Here is a 20,732-nt window from a genome sequence, read left to right on the forward strand (position 1 = left end):
ATTTTCTCTGTTGGTTCCCAAAATGTATTATTGGCAAAGCTTACCACAGAAACCTGGCTATTAATACTTGGGTGGGTGTGCTGCTTGAATAGATAAGCTAACACATTAGTAGCCATGAATTTGGCTTTAGGCTTGACCCTTTTCATCCCAAAATTTAATTAAAAGACTGAATATGATCATATCCATCTGGTAACCTTGTTCTCTGCCTCCTTTTAGACTGGATCAATCTCAGAGATGGACCCATCACCATATCTGACTCCTCTGATGAGGAAGGGATTCCTATGCTGGTCACCCCAGCTCCTCAGCAACATGATGAAGAGGACCTGGATGATGATGTCATCCTGACAGAAGTGAGTTTTCTTAAACTTACCATGAGGAGGCATTTTTGTAAGTTAGTGATCTGATTCTTTGTCCCCGTAGCAGTGGGTGTTGGGGCTTTGTTGTAGGACAGCTGAGAGCACCACTTCTGCTGTACTGTGGCTCTGTGTATATGTTGTCCTGTATCTTTGAGAACAGCCTCTTTCTACACTGCCTAATGCCCCATGCTTTAGAAGCCCTGTGTTTGGTCTGTTTCTCGATTTCTCCAGTATTGCTGTGACTATTCGTGCACTACTCTGCACTCTTATAATTACTACAACCTTTTTTGTTTGTTTGTTTGTTTGTTTCTAAGATTTTATGTATTTATTCATGAGAGACAGAGAGGCAGACTCCCTGTGGAGAGCAGATGCGGCACTCAATCCCAGGACCCTGGAATCATGACCTGAGCCAAAGGCAGATGCTCAACCATTGAGTCACCCAGGCACCCCTGTGCTTATATTTTTACATAAATTTTGGCCTCAGCTTTTCTAACTCCAATAGGCAGATCAATGAATTCAAAACAAATCTTACTGTTAAACTTAGAACAATATTTTATAATATTAATATTATAATATTTTCAATATATTCTAACTTTCTCATTCCATTTGGTCTAACCTTTCTTTGTATCCCTCAGCTAGAGCATTTTGAATTTTTCTTACTATAAATCTTAAACAGTTTTTTCTTTAAAGATCTATTCATGAAAGACACAGAGGGGCAGAGACATAGGTAGAGGGAGAAGTAGGCTCCCTACAGGGAGCCGATGTTGGATTCGATCCCAGGACCCTGGGATCATGATCAGAGCCAAAGGCGGACACTTAAACACTGAGCCACCCAGTTGTCCCTAAATCTTAAACATTTTTTGTTAATTTTCTTCCTGGTTATCTTATCTTTTCTATCACTTTTATAAATGGCATCTTTCCTCTTCTCCTGTACCTTTTAACTTTTTTTTTTTTTTTTAAATAAATTTTACTTATTTATTCATGAGAGACATAGAAGGAGGCAGAGACAGATGCAGAGGGCGAAACAGGCTCCATGCAGGGAACCTAGTATGGGACTTGATCCCTGTGATCCCAGGACTCTCAGGATCACACCCTAGGCCACAGGCAGACTCTCAACCACTAGAGCCACCCAGGTATCCCAACTTTTTTTTTTTTTTTTTTTTAATTTAGGAGTCTAGGGATCCCTGGGTGGCACAGCGGTTTAGCGCTTGCCTTTGGCCCAGGGTGCGATCCTGGAGACCCGGGATCGAATCCCACGTCAGGCTCCCGGTGCATGGAGCCTGCTTCTCCTTCTGCCTGTGTCTCTGCCTCTCTCTCTCTCTCTCTGTGTGTGACTATCATAAATAAATAAAAAATTTAAAAAAATAAAAAAATAAAAAAAATAAATTTAGGAGTATATTGGTCTTAGTATTAATTTTATATTAACTTCATCTTATTTTTATTATCTATAGTTGTTTTTCAGTTGACCCTATGAACCTGTCTTGGGATGGTATCTGACCTGTCTACAAATAATGATCTTGCGGTTTCTTCTTTTCCAGTTTTTATATTTGTCTTTATCTTATCTAATTATGTTAAATTAATACCTTCTCAAAAATTTTAATGATTGTAATAGGAATGAGAAAAATACCCACTGACATAAATGGAAACAATTTCAATGTTTCTTCACTAAATGAGATGGTGGCTTTTTGCTTGAGGTACAATTTTTCAAAGTATGTTAAGGAAGTAGCTATCTACTTTAAGTTTTTATTAGTAAATATAGAATTCTATCAAATTCCCTTTCAGCATTTGTAGAGATTATCATAAAATTTTTCTTCGTTCCATTAATGTAAATTGTTTTGCTGTCCCTCCATAGACTCTGCTTGGTAATAGTATTATAATGTAATGGTAATAAGCCTGTAGAGTCCATCTGTTAAGATTTTTTGGGGGGTTTTCTCCATAGACCTCATGAGTGATATTGGCCCATAGGTATATGTGTGTACCTATGCTATCTTTGATAGGGTTATTATAAATGTGATTGAGTCAGATTTCAGGAAAAGAATTTAGAAGTTTTCTTTTTTCTCCTGTGCTTTGATACTATTTTAAATAACATTGGCATTACCTATTCCTTACAAATTTGGTAGGATTTACACTACCCAACAGGCATTTGGGCTGTTGTTTATCTTGGAGGCCAGTTCTTTGAAACTATTTTGGGTTTCTCTCTGGTAATTAACATTTCTAGATTTTTCTGTCACCTTTTTTTTAAAGTAGGCTGCACACCCAAAATGGAGCCCAATGTAGGGCTCAAACTCAACAATCAATGCTATCAGGACCTGAGCCAAAATCAGTAGTCAGACACTGAACTGAGAGAGCCACCCAGGTGCCACCTTCTGCCACTTCTTTTTTTAAAGATTTATTTTTTTATTTTAGAGAGTATGGGAGGAGCAGAGCGAGAGACCCTCAAGCCAACTCCAAGCTAAGTATTGGAGCCCAACGCTGGGCTCAGTCTCACGACCCTGAGATTATAAACTGAGCTGAAACTAAGAGTCGGATGCTTGACCTACCAAGCCACTCCAGGCGCCCCTTCTGTCACTTTTATTTTTTTTTAAGATTTTATTTATTTATTCACGAGAGACACAGAGAGAATGAGGCAGAGACACAGGCAGAGGGAGAAGCAGGCTCCATGCAGGGAACCCGACGTGGGACTCAATCCCGGGTCTCCACGATCACGCCCTGGACGCAAGGCAGTGCTAAACTGCTGGGCACCAGGGCTGCCGTTCTGTTGCTTTTAGTACCAGTTTTGTTCACTGATATTTTCCTACAAAATCATTTCTTTAGAGTTTTTTTTTTAGTGTATTTAATAAAATTAAATAACCTGATTCTCTCTGTCCTCTGTGGTTCTTCCATCTGTTTTGTTTTGTATACTTGTGTTTTTGTCCCCTTTCCCTAATTTGATGAACTAACATTACCTTCCTTCCTTCCCTTTTCTCCTTTACCAAAGAAACTGCTTTGAGATTGATGTTCTAGTGCTTCCATTTGTTCTCTTATTAGTTTCTGCTTTTGTTTTGAATGCTTTTCTTCTGCTTTAGCATATTTAACATGCTTCTTTAACATTTATTTTATCCTTTTACTGACTTCTTGGGTTACTCATTATTATTTTATATTATTATTCTGGTTACTTACTGCCATTATATATTACCTCAAAACTTAATGGCTTGAAACAGCTACAGTCATTTGTTTCTGTGGATCAGGAATTTGAGAAGGGCTCAGCTGGATGGTTCTGGCTTAGGATGTCTTGTGTGGCTGTCGTCACAGTGCTGAAGCTGGGGCCGCAGGGGACTGGAGCAGCTGGAAGCTGGCAGGCATTGCTCTCACTAGGGCTTCTTCATAGGATCTCTCCCTTTTTAAAACAACTTCTTTGAGATAGAATTCACGTACCATACAGTTCATCCATTTAAAGTGTACAGTTCAGGGGCACCTGGCTGGATCAGTTGGTTAAACTTCCCAACTCTTGATCTCAGCTCAGGTCTTGATCTCACTCAGGGTCATGAGTTCAAGCCCCGCTTGGGCTGCACGCTGAGCATGGAGCCTACTTTAAAAAAAGGATACAGTTCGATAGTTTTTCATGTATTTACAGTTTTTCAGCCATTAATACAGTCAATTTTAGGACATTTTCATTATCCCAAAAGGAAACCCTGTGCCCGTTAACCATGATTGCTAATCCCCCCCCCACCATCCTCTGCACCCCACCCTAGGCAACCACTGATTTACTTCCTGTCTGTATACATGTGCCTTTTATGGAGATCTCATATGAATGGGATCATATAATATGTGGTTTTATTTGTGACAGCCTTCTTTCATTTAGCTTAATGTATTTAAGATTCATCTGTGATGTAGCATAAATCAGTGCTTCATTCCTTTTTATTGCCAAACAATATTCCATTGTATGGATGTACCACATGTTTATCTATTCATCAAAATTGAAAGACATTTGGGATACTTCCCCTTTTTCCTGTTATGACTAATGCTGCTATGAACATTCATGTAGCAGTTTTTGTGTGGACATGTTTTTTTTTCTTCCTTCATTATTGTCTTAGTCTGTTCCAGCTACTATAACAAAATACACTGACTGGGTAACTTATAAACAACAGAAATTTATTGCTCACGGTTCTGGAGGCTGGTAAGTCCAAGATCAAGGCTCCAGTGTGGTTGTGTTTTGGTGAAGGCCCTCTTTCTGGTTCATAGCCAACACCTCTCACTGTGTCCTCACTTGGTGGAAGAGGCTAAGGATCTCTCTGGAACCTGTTCTACAAAGGCACTAATCCCATTCATGAGGGTCAGGAAGGGAGACACAGACATTCAGACTCAGACCATAGCGTTTCTATACCTAGGAATCCTGTGATAACTCTGGTCTACTCTACCAGACTGTTTTCCATAGCAGCTGCTCTGTCCTACATTCCCACCAGCAGTGTACAAGGGTTTCAGTTTCTCCATATTCTCTCAAACAATTGTTAGTTGTATCTTTTTTATTACAACCATCCTTGTAGGTATGAAGTGGTATCTCATGGTTTTGATTTGCATTTCCCAGTGGCTAGTCATATTAAGCCTCTTTGTTTTTTTTTTTTTGTTTTTTTTTTTTATTTTTATTTTTTATTTATTTATGATAGAGAGAGAGAGAGAGGCAGAGACACAGGCAGAGGGAGAAGCAGGCTCCATGCACCGGGAGCCCGACGTGGGATTCGATCCCGGGTCTCCAGGATCGCGCCCTGGGCCAAAGGCAGGCGCCAAACCGCTGCGCCACCCAGGGATCCCATATTAAGCCTCTTTGATGTGCTTATTAGCCACTTGCATATCTTCTTTGGAAAGATGCCTATGCAAATCATGTACCCATTTTTAAACAGGATTGTCTTTGTATTATTGAATCTTTGTATATTCTGGGTAGTGTACCCTTATACCTGATTTTTGGATATTTTCTCTCATTTTCTGTCTTTTCATTATTTGGTGATGTCCTAGAAGCAAAGAAGTTTTAAACTTTTTGGATCCCTGGGTGGCTCAGCAGTTTAGCACCTGCCTTCGGCCCAGGGCATGATCCTGAAGTCCCAGGATCGAGTCCCACATCGAGTCCCGCATCGAATTCCTGCATGGAGCCTGCTTCTCCTTCTGCCTGTGTCTCTGTCTCTCTCTCTCTCTCTGTGTCTCTCATGAATAAATAAAATCTTTAAAAAAAAAAAAAAAGTTTTAAACATTGATGAAATTCAGTTTGTTCTTTTGTCAGTTGTCATTGGTGTCATGTCTAATGCATATGATGTATTTTAAGAGCTTGTTCAGGCTTCCTCACATCACAGAGGCTTCAGCATTATAAAAATTAGTGTTTTAAATTTAAACTCTTCCTGGGTAAAGAGTGTAGAACACTTTATTTATTTCCCAAATTAAATACTATTTTAAATATATTTTTATTCTGTATACATTTTTTAAATCTACACAATCTTTCTTTTATATGATCAGCATTCACTTTACCTCCTCCAAATATTTTTGTTGCTCTTCATTCCTTTCTGCATTTTGCAGATTATTTTTCTTCTACATAAGGAACGCTCCATAGGATTTCCTTTACAGTAAATCTGATCTTTTCATCAAACATAAAATTCTATGTGGTAGTTATTTTCTTTTACCACTAAGGATGTGGTATTCCAGTGTTTTCTGTCTCTCATTTTTGTGTTGAAAAGCCAGTCTTATTTTTCCTTTTGAAGGCAGTATGTGTTTTTAAGAACTTATATTTGATTTCTAAAGTCTTCCTATGCTGTTCTTAGGTTTCTGTCGGTTTAATTCATCCTACTTAGATTTTCAAAGTAAATCAAGCCCCTGTCCTTCCTGATTATTTGTATTTTGTTTTCAAATGTTGTTTCTTGGGACACCTGGGTGGCTCTGTGGTTGTCTGCCTTTGACTCAGGTCATGATCCCAGGGTCCTGGGATCGAGTCCTGCATCAGGCTCCCACAGGGAGCCTGCTTCTCCCTCTGCCTATGTCTCTGCCTCTTTCTCTATGTCTCTCATGAGTAAATAAATAAAATCTAAAAAAAAAAAACTGCTTTTTATCTCATTCAGAACTCACGTAGTTGGTAAAACCTTTTTGCTGTAGTCTTTACCTCTACCATTTTCTTACCTAATTTTCAATCATTTTGTATCTATGCTTTATTTGGGCTGCTTTCTTCTTCTCTTTTTTTTTTTTTTTTTTTTTTTAAGATTTTATTTATTTGAGAGAGAACAAGCACACAAGTGGTAGGGAGGGGCAGAGAAAGAAGCAGCCACCCCACTGAGCAGGGAGCCAGATACAGGCAGGACTCCATCCCAGGACCCCAAGATCATGACCTGAGCCAAAGGAAGACATTTAACTTCCTGAGCCACCCAGACCCCCCAGGCTGCTTTCTTCTGACCTCTCATTCATTGTACTATTTTCTCTTCAACTCTGTTCATTTAGAATGCTCTATACCCATCCATTTGTCCTAGTCTTAGCCGAATTTTTCCATCGGACAAAATTTCTGTTGGTTGGTTGGTTGGTTGTTTCTTTCTTGCTTTCTTTTTTTCTGATATTTTTTTAGTTCTCTGCTAAAGTTCTCAATCTGGTCTTTTATTTCCTTAAACATGCAGTGTATGTTTTTTTTTTAGAATCCATGTCTGGTACCTTCCCTCTCTGAAGCCTCTGTCAGTTTGTTTCTCTTATCTGTTAACTTCTCTTGGTTTGGTTTTCTATCATGTTGCATTGACTTCTCATATACCTACTTACTTTTATTGAGTGGTGATCATCGTATATGAAAAATTTGAGGTTCTGGATGATCTGTTTCTTCAAAGAGGTCCAACATTTGTTTCTCAAACTAGGTTGAGGGTCTAGCAGTTTCAAATAGAGGAATTTAAACTATCCAAACTCTAGGATTCATTTCCAGGGAGGTCCAGCATATTTCCAGTTTACTCTTGAGCTTGGGATTTCTCAGAACTCTTTCCCATAGTGAGTTCTGAATTCCACCTTTGGTGACCATAGCTCCTCAGTAAGGATGTCCGAAATGTTTGTCGTCTCATCTTGAGCTGGATCTGGAATTGGCAAATGCAGCTATAGGAGAAAACCATCCCAATGTGAGGTTCATTTTGCTGGACTTCCTCCTGCTTCCTGTATCTCGGAATCCTTCAAGTAGATGTTTGATGTTGCTTTGATATTTTGACCAAGTTTTCTGCTTTTACAGCAGAAGGGTTATTATGAATGATTTGGCATGTTGTTAACTAGAAACAGAAGTCCACTTTTGTGTCCTTATCTGTGTGCTTTCTGAATCACTGTGTGCCAATCACTTGGTTATGTGGCTGATTATATAGTTGGGTCTTGCTTTAGGGGTTCTTTTTAAAGGGACTTTTAAATTTAATAGGTGAATTGGTCTTGTTTATATTAAAGTATTTATTTGCTGCATCCACGGTGGGGCTCAAACTCCTAACCCCAAGATCAGGAGTCACATACTCCCCTGACTGCATCAGCAAGGTATTTATTAATGGTGGCTTTTATAATTTGTTTTTAGTTCTTCATAGTATTTATTTTGCTTTACATTTTTACTGCTTTTAAAAATAATGTTTGAGGGACACCAGGTAGCTTACTTAGTTGGTTAAACATTCAGCTCTGGACTTCAGCTCCGGTTGTGATTTTATGGTCGTGGGGTGGAGCCCTCATTGGGCTCTGTACTCAGCCAGGATTCTGCTTGAGGTTCCTCTGCTTCTCTCTCCAGCTCATGCACACGTGTGCATGTTCTCTCTCTCTCTCTCTCTCTCTCTCTCTCTCAAAAATAAATAAGTCTTTTTTTTTTTAATAGTAATCTTTCACTATATGTTCCCTGCATTTTGAAGGTTTTGTTTTTGTTTATTTTGGGACTGTGTTCTAGCTGATAATTTTTGAACTTTTTTTTATTTAAAATTTTTAAAGATTTTATTTATTTATTCATGAGAGACAGAGGCAGAGACATAGGCAGAGGGAGAAGCAGGCTCCCTGCTGACTCAGGACTTGATCCCAGGATCATACCCTGAGCTAAAGGCAGATGCTTATCCACTGAGCCACCCAGATGCCCCTTTTTGGAAAGCTTTTTATCCTTAGTTTTATTCTTTTTAGTTCTTCTGGTATTACTTTTATATTTTCAAATGCTGTCCTTACATATATCAGTTGATTTATCAGCTTTAAGTGTATTTTTTGACCCCTGGCTTCTTCACTTCACCTCCCAGCTTTTGATGATTATCTTGTTTCTACTCAGAAATGATTTAAAGCATTTATATTAAAGATTAATTATTTTATTACTTCTTTGCGTTCTTGTTTCTGTTTTGTCATTATTTTACCTCCTGTGTAGTACTAATTTTCTGTGTTATTCATCTGCCATTTCTTTTTTTTTTAAGTTGGGTATCTTATATAATTTCTAGTTGGTTTTTACTCAACTGTGAATGCAATTGAAGTTTTCCTGGACCGGCTCTTTGTAGGCAGTTATGTTGGGGAAAGGCTCAGGTACTGTTGTTGGCTAGCAGGAGTTCTCTCTTACAACAGACGGGGGTGTGTGTGCGTGTGTGTGTGTAGGCAGAGGGTGTTTGTGCACATGGACTTAAGTTTATTTAGCTTTCTATTCTTACAACCTGGCAGAGGTTGCTGGTTCCAGAGAAACCCATTTCAAAGTTCTCTCCATCTGTGTCACTAACAGGCTACCCCCCACAGAAGTATCTGTTCCTGTACAGTCTGAACTCCTCAGAAACTCCTGTCAAGTGGAGTGGTGGTTCCTCTTGTTCCAAACAGGGGATTGGATTTGCCCTCAGGGCACACCACCATCTTTGGAAAACTCTCTGCCTTTCTGAAGCTTTCTCTGCCTTCCTTGAAATTTGGGGTGGTACTTTACTCACTGCATTTGTCAGCTCCTCCTCATATATGCTGTGTTTTGGGATTGCAGATGTCTTCTGGTTTTCATCAAAGATTTTAAGTTCTGTGTCTCTCATTCTTCTCCCAGGATCAGGGTGATTTCAGAGAAGAGTCAGAGGCATCTATAATTCTGCTATCTTAAAATTGGACATCCATTGCAATTCACCTACTCTCTTGGGCATAAACTAGAATGTCTCCGATTTTTTTCTTTTTATGTTATAAGCAATGTAGCAGTGAATATCTTTGTATATGTCCCTTTTAGATACATAAGTGTAGAATAGATAAGATTATACTGACATATCCTAAGGATATACATTTTAATTTAATCAATAAGGACAAATTGCCCTCTTGAATTCAGCCCTGAATAATAGCCTGAGAGTTTTCCCACATCCTTATCAGTGCTTGATAATATCTAACTAAAACCTCTACCAGTCTTATTGGGGGGCTGGGGGATCTTTTTGTAATTTGCATTTTGCTAATTTACTAGTGAAGTTTAGATTCTTTTCATGTTTATTGAACACTCTTCATCCCTCTGCTGTGTTGTCATTCTTTCATTACTTCCTTTGCTATACAGTTGTTTTTTAGTGGTCTCAGGTGAAATTATAATTCACCTATAACTCAGGTTCCAGTCTATGAATGGTTACTTTGATTCTTAACAGTTGTAATCAGATTTCAGTGCTAAGAGAAATGTTGAGAGAAAAATAGGTTTTGTGGGGTAGAGTGTTTTGAGTTTTCTTTCTTTCCTGTCCTGTCTCCAGAGCTCAACATAAGTACACAAGGAGACATAGACCTAGGAAAGAAATTGAGTTATTATTAAAATTTCATTTTTTCTTAGACAAATAAACCTCAGACATCACGACCCAATCTCATCAAACCAGCTGCCCAGTGGCAAGATCTCAAAAGATTGGGAGAAGAAAGGCCTAAAAAGTCTAGAGCAGCCTTTGAATCAGATAAGAACGGCTATTTTTCAGTGTGTAACAGCTCATTGTTTGATTCTGGGGCACAGGATGATTCTGAGGAAGACTACGGTGAATTTCTGGATCTTGGGCCTCCTGGAGTTTCTGAATTCATTAAGCCAAGCCAAACAGAAAGAGAACCCAAACCTGGACCAAGTCATAACCAAGCTGCAAATGACATTGTCAACCCGAGATCAGAGCAGAAAATCGTGATCTTGGAAGAAAGTAGCCTGCTTTTACCAGAAGGCGATCCTTTGGACACTCAGAACCAGTCATCTGAAGATTCAGAGACAGAGCTTTTATCAAATCTTGAAGAATCGACTGCTATCCTAGATGACCAGGCCATTGAAGAAGACTGCTGGTTAGACCATCCTTACTTCCAATCCCTAAACCAACAGTCCCGTGAGATAACAAATCAGGTTGTTCCTCAGGAGCGGCAGCCTGAAGCAGAACTGGGCCCATTGTTGTATCAGCATGAACCCCCAGGGCTGGCTTTTCCAAGGCCAGCTTTTCCAAGGCCAGAACCCCAGCAAGATGGGATTCCAGGCCCCTCTTCTCCTCAGCCTGCCCATCCTCTGGGAGAGCTTGAAGATCAACAATTAGCAATAGATGATGAAGAGCCAGGGCCAGCCTTTCCACTACAAGGATCTCAGGAGCACAATTTGGAAAACCTTTGGGGGCAAGAAGCTACTGAGGTAGATCAAGAACTCGTTGCACTTTTAGTGAAAGAAACAGTAAGTTTTATTTTATTTAAGTGAATAATTACATACAGACACTAAATGTACTTAGTTTTCTTTTAGTGCAAAATCATGGCCATGCGGGGCGGGGGTGGGGGGTGGGGGGGAAGCCCTAAATCTTCCTAAGGGATCTGTAGCTGGATACATAGAACAGAAGAAGAAAGACTCTGAAAATAGGAAAGTTAAATCAGAATTCCTAATCTATCCTTAACCCCCCAGCAAGTACTCTGGGATCCTAGCTGCAGATCATGGATACCCTAGTGCTGTCATACAAAGCAATCCCCTGGTTTTAAAAAGGTTTTGAGTTAACTCCCAATTCAAACCCATAAAGCAGGTTTATAAGATTACCTAGAGCTGCACTGTCCAATGTGGTAGTTTCTGGTGCCTGTTTCAATTTAAATGTCTTACAATTAAATTTAAAATTCCATTTCCAGTGGTACTAGTCAGATTTAAAGTACCTGATAGTCATATGGGGCTGAAGAGCTACCATACTGGAAAGCACAGAATAGAACATTTCCATCGTTGTATGAAGTTCTGTTGGATATCCCTGACGTAGAGTGTGATGGAGGGCTGTGGGTTCTGGCTCATTTGCTGTTTGCCTTTGAACAGACTCTTAACCCTTCTTCCCTCTTAACCCTTCTTCCCCTGGGTGTTTTCATCTGGCACACTAGCTCTTGTGCATCTTAAGAAGTAGTACTTTACTCCTCTTCAGACTCCTTTTGCCTGGGCAGAGATGTTCATCATTAATTGAAAGAGTGAAGAATGGATAAGCAAAGTACCAGAAGACCAGATAATCTCTAGGATCCTTTCTCTAGAATCCACAGTGTATATAGACACATAAACCTGGGCACAGACTTACTTTACAGCCCTTTTCTCATCTTTGGTCATTTACTTTTTGCCATCTGGTTTTTATTGGTATTTGAAATCATTCTAATGGATGAAAAAAATGTTTTTATTCCTTTTCAGGAAGCAAGATTTCCAGATGTTGCAAATGGGTATATCGAGGAGATAATTCATTTGAAGAATTATTACGATTTGAATGTGTAAGTAAACCATCATGCTTTTTTGTTTTTATTGTGGTGGAATACATTTAATGTAAAAATCTACCGTTTTTACAGTGGAATATTACTCAGCCATTAGAAATGACAAATACCCACCATTTGCTTCGGCGTGGATGGACCTGGAGGGTATTACGCTGAGTGAAATAAGTCAATCGGAAAAGGACAAACATATGGCCTCATTCATTTGGGGAATATAAAAATTAGTGAAAGGGAATAAAGGGAAAGGAGAGAAAATGAGTGAAAATATCAGTGAGGGTGACAAAACATGAGAGACACCTAACTCTGGGAAATGAACAAGGGGTAGTGAAAGGGGAGGTGGACAGGGGGTTGGGGTGACTGGGTGATGGGCACTGAGGGGGGCATTTGGCGGGATGAGCACTGGGCGGGATGAGCACTGAGTGTTATGCTATATGTTGGCAAATTGAACTCCAATAAAAAAATTTTTTTTTTAAAAATCTACCATTTTTACCATCTTTAAGTATACAGGTCAATGGCATTGAGTATCTCCACATTTTTTGCACAAATCACTGCCACTGTCTCCAGAATATTTTCATCTTCCCAAACTGAACTGTGTGCATTAAACATTAACTCTTTATTCCTTGCCCTCTCCACTCTCAGCCCCTGGGACCAACACTTCTACTTTCTGTCTTTCTGAATATAACTACTCCAGGGACTTCATAATAGTAGAGTAACACAGTATTTGTCCTTTTGTGAGTGACTTATTTCACTTGGAATTATATTTGCTTTAATCCTAAAATTAGAATTCTTCTAATTAGAAGAAGAAGAATTAGAAGAATTCTAATTTTAGTCATGTACAGACTTTTCTGGACTTTTTAGTAAAGTAATCCTGCATAGTTATGGTATTTTGTTAATTCTGAGCATTGATACTACCTGTGTTTTGATCAGATTGTTAGAAGACATTTTCTTCCCTGTATTTGTAACAGAAAATGTTCTGCAACTGCTTTGCCTGTTTGGAGAAATGTATGGAAGTGTTTCTTTAGTGTTTATCATAAGAATGGTAACTATGATTTTCAAAAAATGGCAATGTGCCAAGGAGAACAAAATAAGTCCCTTTTATATTCTTTCCTTCTAGTCTACAGAGCTGAAAAAGTTGGAAGTTTATAAAGAACAGAATATTGAAACTAATAAAATTTTCAGTTAATTAATACAGATTAGGTTAGTTGAACAGAAGGGGTAGTATACCTAAACCTCTGTCCTCAAAAGATTATGCCCAATACTGTAGCACTCAGCCAGAGGTGCAAGTGAGAGCTGTTCCCGGCCACGGCCAAACAAGAGGAGCCCCATTATCCTGGTCAGCAGCCAGAGGAAATGCTCTTTTCTGATTCATACAAAGACACTATTGGTGCCAGTGGCCACCCTGTCTATCATCCTCTGTCCAGGACAGCCATTGTAACCAGTTTTTAAACCAGGATTGAGTCATGGTTTTCTATTGTGTTTATTTTTTAGCTTTTTAGTCTAGAACAGTCCCTCCCTTACTTTTTTTTAATGTCATTGATCCCCCCCCCCCAAGTATTTTTTAACATAGGTTGAAAGACTATACAATTGAACACCCATATATCTACCACTTGGATTATGATCTGGCATTCTACTCTAAGATTTTGCCCTTTTACTTCTTATTCTTTTTCTGAGTTCCTGGGAACTTAAAGGTTTTAAATAAGTGGTATTTTACAATCAGTTTCAGCCTTGTTTTTGGTACTGAATTATCCTGAATTTGACCAGTAGGGGCCTCTTAAGATGCATCTGTGTCATTTTGACATGACCCTATCAGTCTGAGCGTATCCTTGCTTTGTAAAGTACTGAGGTGCCCTGGCCTACCTTGAACATTTCTCCCCTAAACCTAGAATGTGGTCTTTTTTCCAAGAAACCTAGGTTTCTGAGAGTGAGGGTTGATATCTAAGAGCTAGACATGCTCATCATTGCTACTAGCATGTTATCACTTCTTGGCCCTTAAAGCAGACAGACCAAGGAAATGCGGGTTTTAAAAATCATATGTTCATAATTTCCCATTCAAGTTTAACATTAAGGTTTTTTTTCCCCCTCATTCTTTCTAAATTATACATTTATGTGTTTTTCCACTAAAAACTTAATTTCTAATAACATTAATACATTTTTATACTACAATATGTATACAATAAAATTATACTAATAACAGTACCACTGTTCCTACTGATGATTATTACTGAGTGAAGTAAAAAATATAGTTACTTCGTGCTTAAAGCATATCTCGCTAAGGCCATACAGTTAGATAGACTATCCTAGGTGGTAGCTTAATGATATTCCTCAGTTCTGGAAAACTGGTAGCCAGTATCTCCTCCATAATCCTGCTTTCTTCCATCTGCTGTCACACATCTCCCTATCCTCTATGACTCTTAACCCCATCTCTTTGTCTCTGCCATACACTTTGGATGATTTCTTCAAAGCTGTCCTCCCGCTACTTGTCTTTTTAGTGGAGTGTAATCTGCCATTAAACTCATCCATGGTGTTTTTAGTTCCATTTCCTGTATTCTCATCCTGGCATCCTTATTTTATAATTGTCATGATCACTTGTCTAGTGTCATTTTTTCCCCTGTATTTTCAATCTATTTCGTTTTATAACATTACAAACATAGCTTCTTTGTGTTCTGATTGTGAGCATTCTAACACATGAAATTCTTATGAATCTCATTGTTACTGCTGGTGTTCTTGGTGTACTGTGTCCTGTGCTATTTGTAAGGTTTGACTGTGAGCTCATTTCTTGGGGTCTTGATAAGAAATAATTCCTTTTGGGAGGATTTGCTTTGTCTTTCATCATGTACCTAGGGGCAGGGTTGGTCTAACACTGCTTTATACTTTAGAATGTTGTCTGCAAGTTTTTGGGTCACGGAGATAGGAAGAATTTAGTTCTGGATGGGGCCTGGGCTATAGTCTTCACCAATTCTCAGAGGACATTTTGTTTTCCTCTCCATGCACTTGTTGTCAGTATTAAGGCATGCTTCTTGTGGTCTGTGAGCTTTTTGTTTCTTACCCTGTGTGCCCTGTGAACTAAGGGCTCAAGATGATTATTATCATTATTATTTTCCTTTTGAATTTATAAATGACTTGATGAGTGCACTCAGGAAAATCTTGCTGCTGTTTAGCTTACTTCTATGGAGTTTCACTTTCACTTAGACTTCTGTTTTAATATTCAGCATTTTTTTTCATCTTTTTTATTGTGGACTACAATCCACAATAGAAGAATGCACAATATAAAGATAGCCAGTCTAATCATTTATCACAAATCAAACATTCATGTAACTACCACCCAGAAATCCTCAAAAAATAGAACATTAGCCACCATCTTTGAACACTGAAGATTTTGTGAAGATTTCACGTTGTCTCTGTACTTTGTGATTGACAACTTTCACTCAGCATGTTGGTTCTGGGATTCATCCATGCTTTGTATAACTATAGTTCATTCATTTTCATTCCTATGTGGTATCCCATTTGTATCAAAATACTGTAATTTTTCCCTCTACTTTTGATAGGCATTTGAATTGTTTCTGCTTTTTGGGTTTTGCAAATAATGTACCTTTTAAGCATAGTTCATGCTTTCTGAGCCTCCAGTCTTGACCAGATTTGGCCACCTTTGCCCTCCTGTTGGCTGCTGTTATTTTCAAGCAGAAATTTTTTATTTCTGAATTTTTGGTCTTGTTTCTCATCTTTGGGAGGATTGTTTCTGCTGTTACTAAAAATGAAAGTACTAGTTATTCTAAGCTTTTAAAATATTTTAATATGTAAATAACTTGATAATTACATTATTTTAAATTAATAAACTTTGTAGAGCATTTTTAGATTCATAGCAAAATTGAACAGAAATAACTAGTACATTTTTACAATAAAAAGTATCTCCTAGACTTCCCCTCAATTAAAAAACTAATTTTGGGCAGCCCCAGTGGTGCAGCGGTTTAGCGCCGCCTGCAGCCTGGGGTGTGATCCTGGAGACCCGGGATTGAGTCCCACATCAGGCTCCCTGCATGGAGCCTGCCTCTCCGTCTGCCTCTGCCTCTGCCTCTGCCTCTCTCTCTCTCTATGAATAAATGAATTAAAAATCTTTAAAACAAAGCAAAAACTAATTTTATTTTTATGCAACCTTTTAGTTCTTCTTGGAATGCAAACACGGTTTTTTCAGAGGATAAATGTAATTTTGGGTATCTTGTTTATAAAATTATGTTAAGTAAAAAAAAATACTCTGTTTTTTTTCTTTATGATGTTAACGATCACCTTTAGTAACGGTTTTATTGAGTTTTCCTCTTTGTTAAATGCTTTGTTTATAGTTTTCACCGATGTTCTAATGAACATTATTATTTAAGATTGCATCATAAACAGGTTTGACGTAAGATTGAAATATAAATATGTGACAGAATGACAGCCTCTGATTTCACCATGTGGAATTCCTTATCTTGCAGCTTTTCATTAATATTAAAAATATAAAAATTAGAAGAGAACCCCTAAAATATGGCTGGTATTTTGTTTTGTTTTCTAGAAATTATACCTATTCTACCTCTGTGTCATATACTGTCATATGGCAGTTTCCCTTTTCTTTCTTTCTGTATGCTGAAACCCTAGAAGTTAAAATTCAGGGTCAAACATTATAAACAAATTCATGGTCTGAGAAACATTTTCAAATAGGTTTCCAGTGAAGTTGTATCAGTGTATGTTGCTGTTGGAGATGTGAGTTGCTTTAATAATTTCTCAGTGATGATGCATAATGGTGGTGTTAACTAGGCATAAAGTAGGCTGCTGTTTTAGTTTTATATTTTCTTTGATAATGGGCTGCATGGCATTCTTCATATATTTGTTACTAATTGTATTTCTCTCCTGCCTGAATTGTTTGCACCTTGTCTCATTGAATTATTTTGTTGTTCATGGTTTCCTGATGATGAAACACAGTACTTGTTTGTTCAGTTTGGAAAATATAAATCATTAAGTATAAACTGAACACAGGTAGCTATAGAATACTGATATGAATAGGAAATGCCAAGTTTAAGTGTTTTTTAATAATTTATAGTAAATATTAAAGTAACCCTTTAGAAATTTACAATATACTTTAATGTTTCATTCTACAAATGAATGTATTATTTTTCAAGTATCTGCAAGATTAATTTCTATGAAATATCAGTAAAATGGGATCAATGGACAGATTCTGTGACAATTTGTTCTCTTAACCTCCTAAGTCTCCTACATATCCTTTTTTTCTAGGGACTTATATATTCTGTGCCTTTCACATCACTGAGATGCAAATATTCATTCTTAAACATATAAAAATTCTTATGAAAAAAATAATTTAAAAATAAAAATTCTTATGAAACCCAAAGAAAGGGGACTATGCAGTAATTATATTAAATCTTTTCAAACCTGTAGCCTTCTGAGTTTCCATTAAAAAAAAAAAAATTTGGGATCCCTGGGTGGCGCAGCGGTTCGGCGCCTGCCTTTGGCCCAGGGCGCGATCCTGGAGACCCCGGATCGAATCCCACGTCGGGCTCCCGGTGCATGGAGCCTGCTTCTCCCTCTGCCTATGTCTCTGCCTCTCTCTCTCTCTCTGTGTGACTATCATAAATAAATAAAAATTTAAAAAAAAAATTTATTTGAGAAAGAGAGCCATGCAGAGGGAGAAGCACACTCCCTGCTGAGCAGGGAGCCCGTTGTGGGGCTTAATCCCAGAACCCTGAGATCATGACCTGAGCCGAAGACAGACGCTTCACCAACTGAGCCCCCAAGGCTCCCATCTTCTGAATTTCCTGACATGACTTTTGTCCCTGGGCTCTTGGGACTAGGCATTAATTTCCACAGCTAAGCTTGTTCATGTAGACCCAAAAGGAGGCCCAAAGCAATGTTGAGTAAGCTGGCAGTGTGTGTGGCTTTCTTGGTCATACTGTATGCAGTCTTTTTTTAAAAAAGATTTTATTCATGAGAGACACAGCACAGAGAAAGAGAGAGGCAGAGACACAGGCAGAGGGAGAAGCAGGCTCCATGCAGGGTCTCTAGGATCATACCCCAGGCTGAAGGTGGTGCCAAACCGCTGGGCCCTTGGGGCTACCCTGTATGCAGTCTTTAAATCACCTTTATACGTAACCAGCTGGCCATTTTAGCAGGAGAGGTGTATTCACCAGAGAAACTCCTGTGATGGTAATCTACTCTTTGAGCTGGTTACCGAGACTTTTCACTCACATGTGATGAATCATTAGATTGAGGCAGCAACGATTGTCTAAGGAGTAGAGGCTAGGAGTCCCAGCCCAGCTCGTTGAGTAGGAGAGCTTTCTTGAGGCCTTTCAGCTTATCAGGACAGATCAGGTGTGAAATAATATACACAGGCGGGCAGATCTGAGTTCCCCTAGGCTGTGAATATTGATCTTTGGTTATAGTTTATTTCTATAGAAGAGAAACACTATTTAATTACCTGTGCCACTTGAATGTCATTTAACCTCCAGGAAAGTTGTGGTGGTGAGGATAAAGATACTAAACTAGAAATGACCATGACAGTTAAAAGTGAGAGCCTCTGAGGCACTGGGTTTGTCTCAGTCAGTAGAAAGTTTCCCAAGTCCTGATCTTGGGATCATAAGCTTGAGCCCCGGGATCCCTGGGTGGCACAGCGGTTTAGCGCCTGCCTTTGGCCCAGGGCGCGATCCTGGAGACCCGGGATTGAATCCCACATGGGGCTCCCGGTGCATGGAGCCTGCTTCTCCCTCTGCCTGTGTGTCTCTGCCTCTCTCTCTCTCTCTGTGACTATCATACATAAATAAATAAAAATTAAAAAAAAAAAAAAACCTTAAAAAAAAAATAAGCTTAAGCCCCATGTTAGATACACAGATGACTTAAAAAAAAAAAGATTGCATCATAAACAGGTTTGACATAAGATTGAAATATAAATAAATATGTGACAAAATGACAGCCTCTGATTTCACCATGTGGAATTCCTTATCTTGCAGCTTTTCAGTAGGTGATCTTAATATTAAAAATATAAAAATTAGAAGAGAACCCCTAAAATATGGTTGGTATTTTGTTTTGTTTTCTAGAAATTATACCTATTCTACCTCTGTGTCATATACTGTATCATGTACTTTAGAAAATACATAGGGGATCCCTGGGTGGCTCAGCAGTTTCGCGCCTGCCTTTGGCCCAGGGCGCGATCCTGGAGTCCCGGGATTGAGTCCCGTGTCGGGCTCCCTGCATGGAGCCTGCTTCTCCCTCTGCCGCTCTCTCTCTCTATGTCTATCATAAATAAATACAAATAAATTTTTAAAAAAATACATAAAAGTAGAAAATTTTAAAGAATGAGATTTTAAAAATAGGAATTGTATTACTTTCTTCCAGTACCCTAATAGATTGTCTTTCATGTACCCCATGTCCCCATGTGGAGATCACTGGCTTCACTCATGGGTAGCCATTCTGTCAAAGAGGATTCTTCACTGCATGACCTTTTTATCTTTCCCCAGGTTCCTGATATCTGGAGTTTGTTGGGTTGTGGTAGCCACACTCACCAAAATATTACAAACAGGCATGTTTGAAATGGAGGAGACGCTCCATGTTTGGATTGTAGTATGTCCAGATGTGCATGCGAACAGAGATGTTTAGAACTTGAGGCCTTGCCCCGTGGATGCTCAATTCTTGGTGGTGGCTAATTCTCAATCCCTGCAGAAGGGATTGCAGAAGCATGCCCCTCCACTACTCTCTTCCCAGACGCCAGCCCATGGGTGAGAAGAGAAGCTGGAGGGCAGTGCTTTTTCTCTCCTCTCCCTGCTGGACCTGTCCTGCTATGAAAGGTTCCACTGTTGATACTGGACAGGAGAGACCTGGGAAGATGGGAGTCAGGGATCAGGGAGTGTTCATTCTGCAGAAGCAAGTTCATTCCTGCAGAAGCAAGGAAAGGAGAGAGGGGAAGCCTCAGAGCTCTTTAAGCCAAGAGCTTTCCTGCTACTGAAGTGGCAAGTGCCGTATACTACCTGGGCTATTCTTTTCTCTGTGGAATCATCCCAAGAGCTCAGAATGTTGCTGTGTTTGGTTGTTACAAGGTGAAGAACCTTGCTGCTTAATATTTGTTAAATCTGGGCAATGATACATCAGTGTGTGTTATCTTACCTCTATATCCTTATCCTTAAATGTAGTTCATGATAGTGATAAAGGGATAAGGCTGTGGCTTTGGCACGAGGAGAATCCGTTCTTAAGCGGACATGTCTGTTCCTTCAGCCTTGCAGTTAGCTGGGCAAACTGAGTATCACTCAAATTCTGCATGGGGGCTTATATTACCATAGGGTTACAAAAAGTATTAATGAATTAACAGAGGCCTTATATGTTCCATCTATTTACTTTTAGCCAGCTGTTTTTTATAGTGAATATGAATACGTTTTCCCACCCCTTATTGGTCATAGTTTTCTGACAACAATAGATACTCTTCATCTAAATTCTCTAGCTCCATATAGTTCAACCAGTAAGAATTTCAGTGAATACATGACAGTGACATCTAATAGGAAACCTCATAGAAATGTGCATTCATTAGTATGTTTATTGCTTTTTAAAACCAGAAGCAAAAATAGAAATTGCGTATATCTGTCTTTTGTCTCATATTTCTGATCTGCAAACAATTTAATAGGCCAGTCAGAGTGTATGATGAGTTACATTATTTTTTGAACATTGTATTTGAATCACGGCAGGTGTAGGATTTGGAAGCACTATGAAAATAACATCATT

General features: G+C 38.8%; 1 protein-coding gene across 3 annotated transcripts in view; it reads left to right on the forward strand.

Moving 5' to 3' along the window:
- RNF216 (ring finger protein 216) overlaps window positions 1–20,732 on the forward strand; it is a 165,974-nt gene that overhangs the window by 28,750 nt on the left and 116,492 nt on the right. For 2 of the 3 annotated variants that reach the window (XM_041747972.1, XM_041747973.1), the window contains exons 3-5: window positions 217–350; window positions 10,261–10,944; window positions 11,914–11,990. In XM_041747972.1, coding sequence (XP_041603906.1) covers window positions 217–350; window positions 10,261–10,944; window positions 11,914–11,990 — 895 coding nt within the window. Of the gene's footprint in view, window positions 1–216; window positions 351–10,089; window positions 10,945–11,913; window positions 11,991–20,732 lie in introns of all 3 variants that reach the window. The other variant, XM_041747971.1, reaches the window with a different exon arrangement.

Source organism: Vulpes lagopus, chromosome 3 (genome assembly GCF_018345385.1).
Source record: "Vulpes lagopus strain Blue_001 chromosome 3, ASM1834538v1, whole genome shotgun sequence".
In the NCBI taxonomy this organism is placed as follows: domain Eukaryota; kingdom Metazoa; phylum Chordata; class Mammalia; order Carnivora; family Canidae; genus Vulpes; species Vulpes lagopus.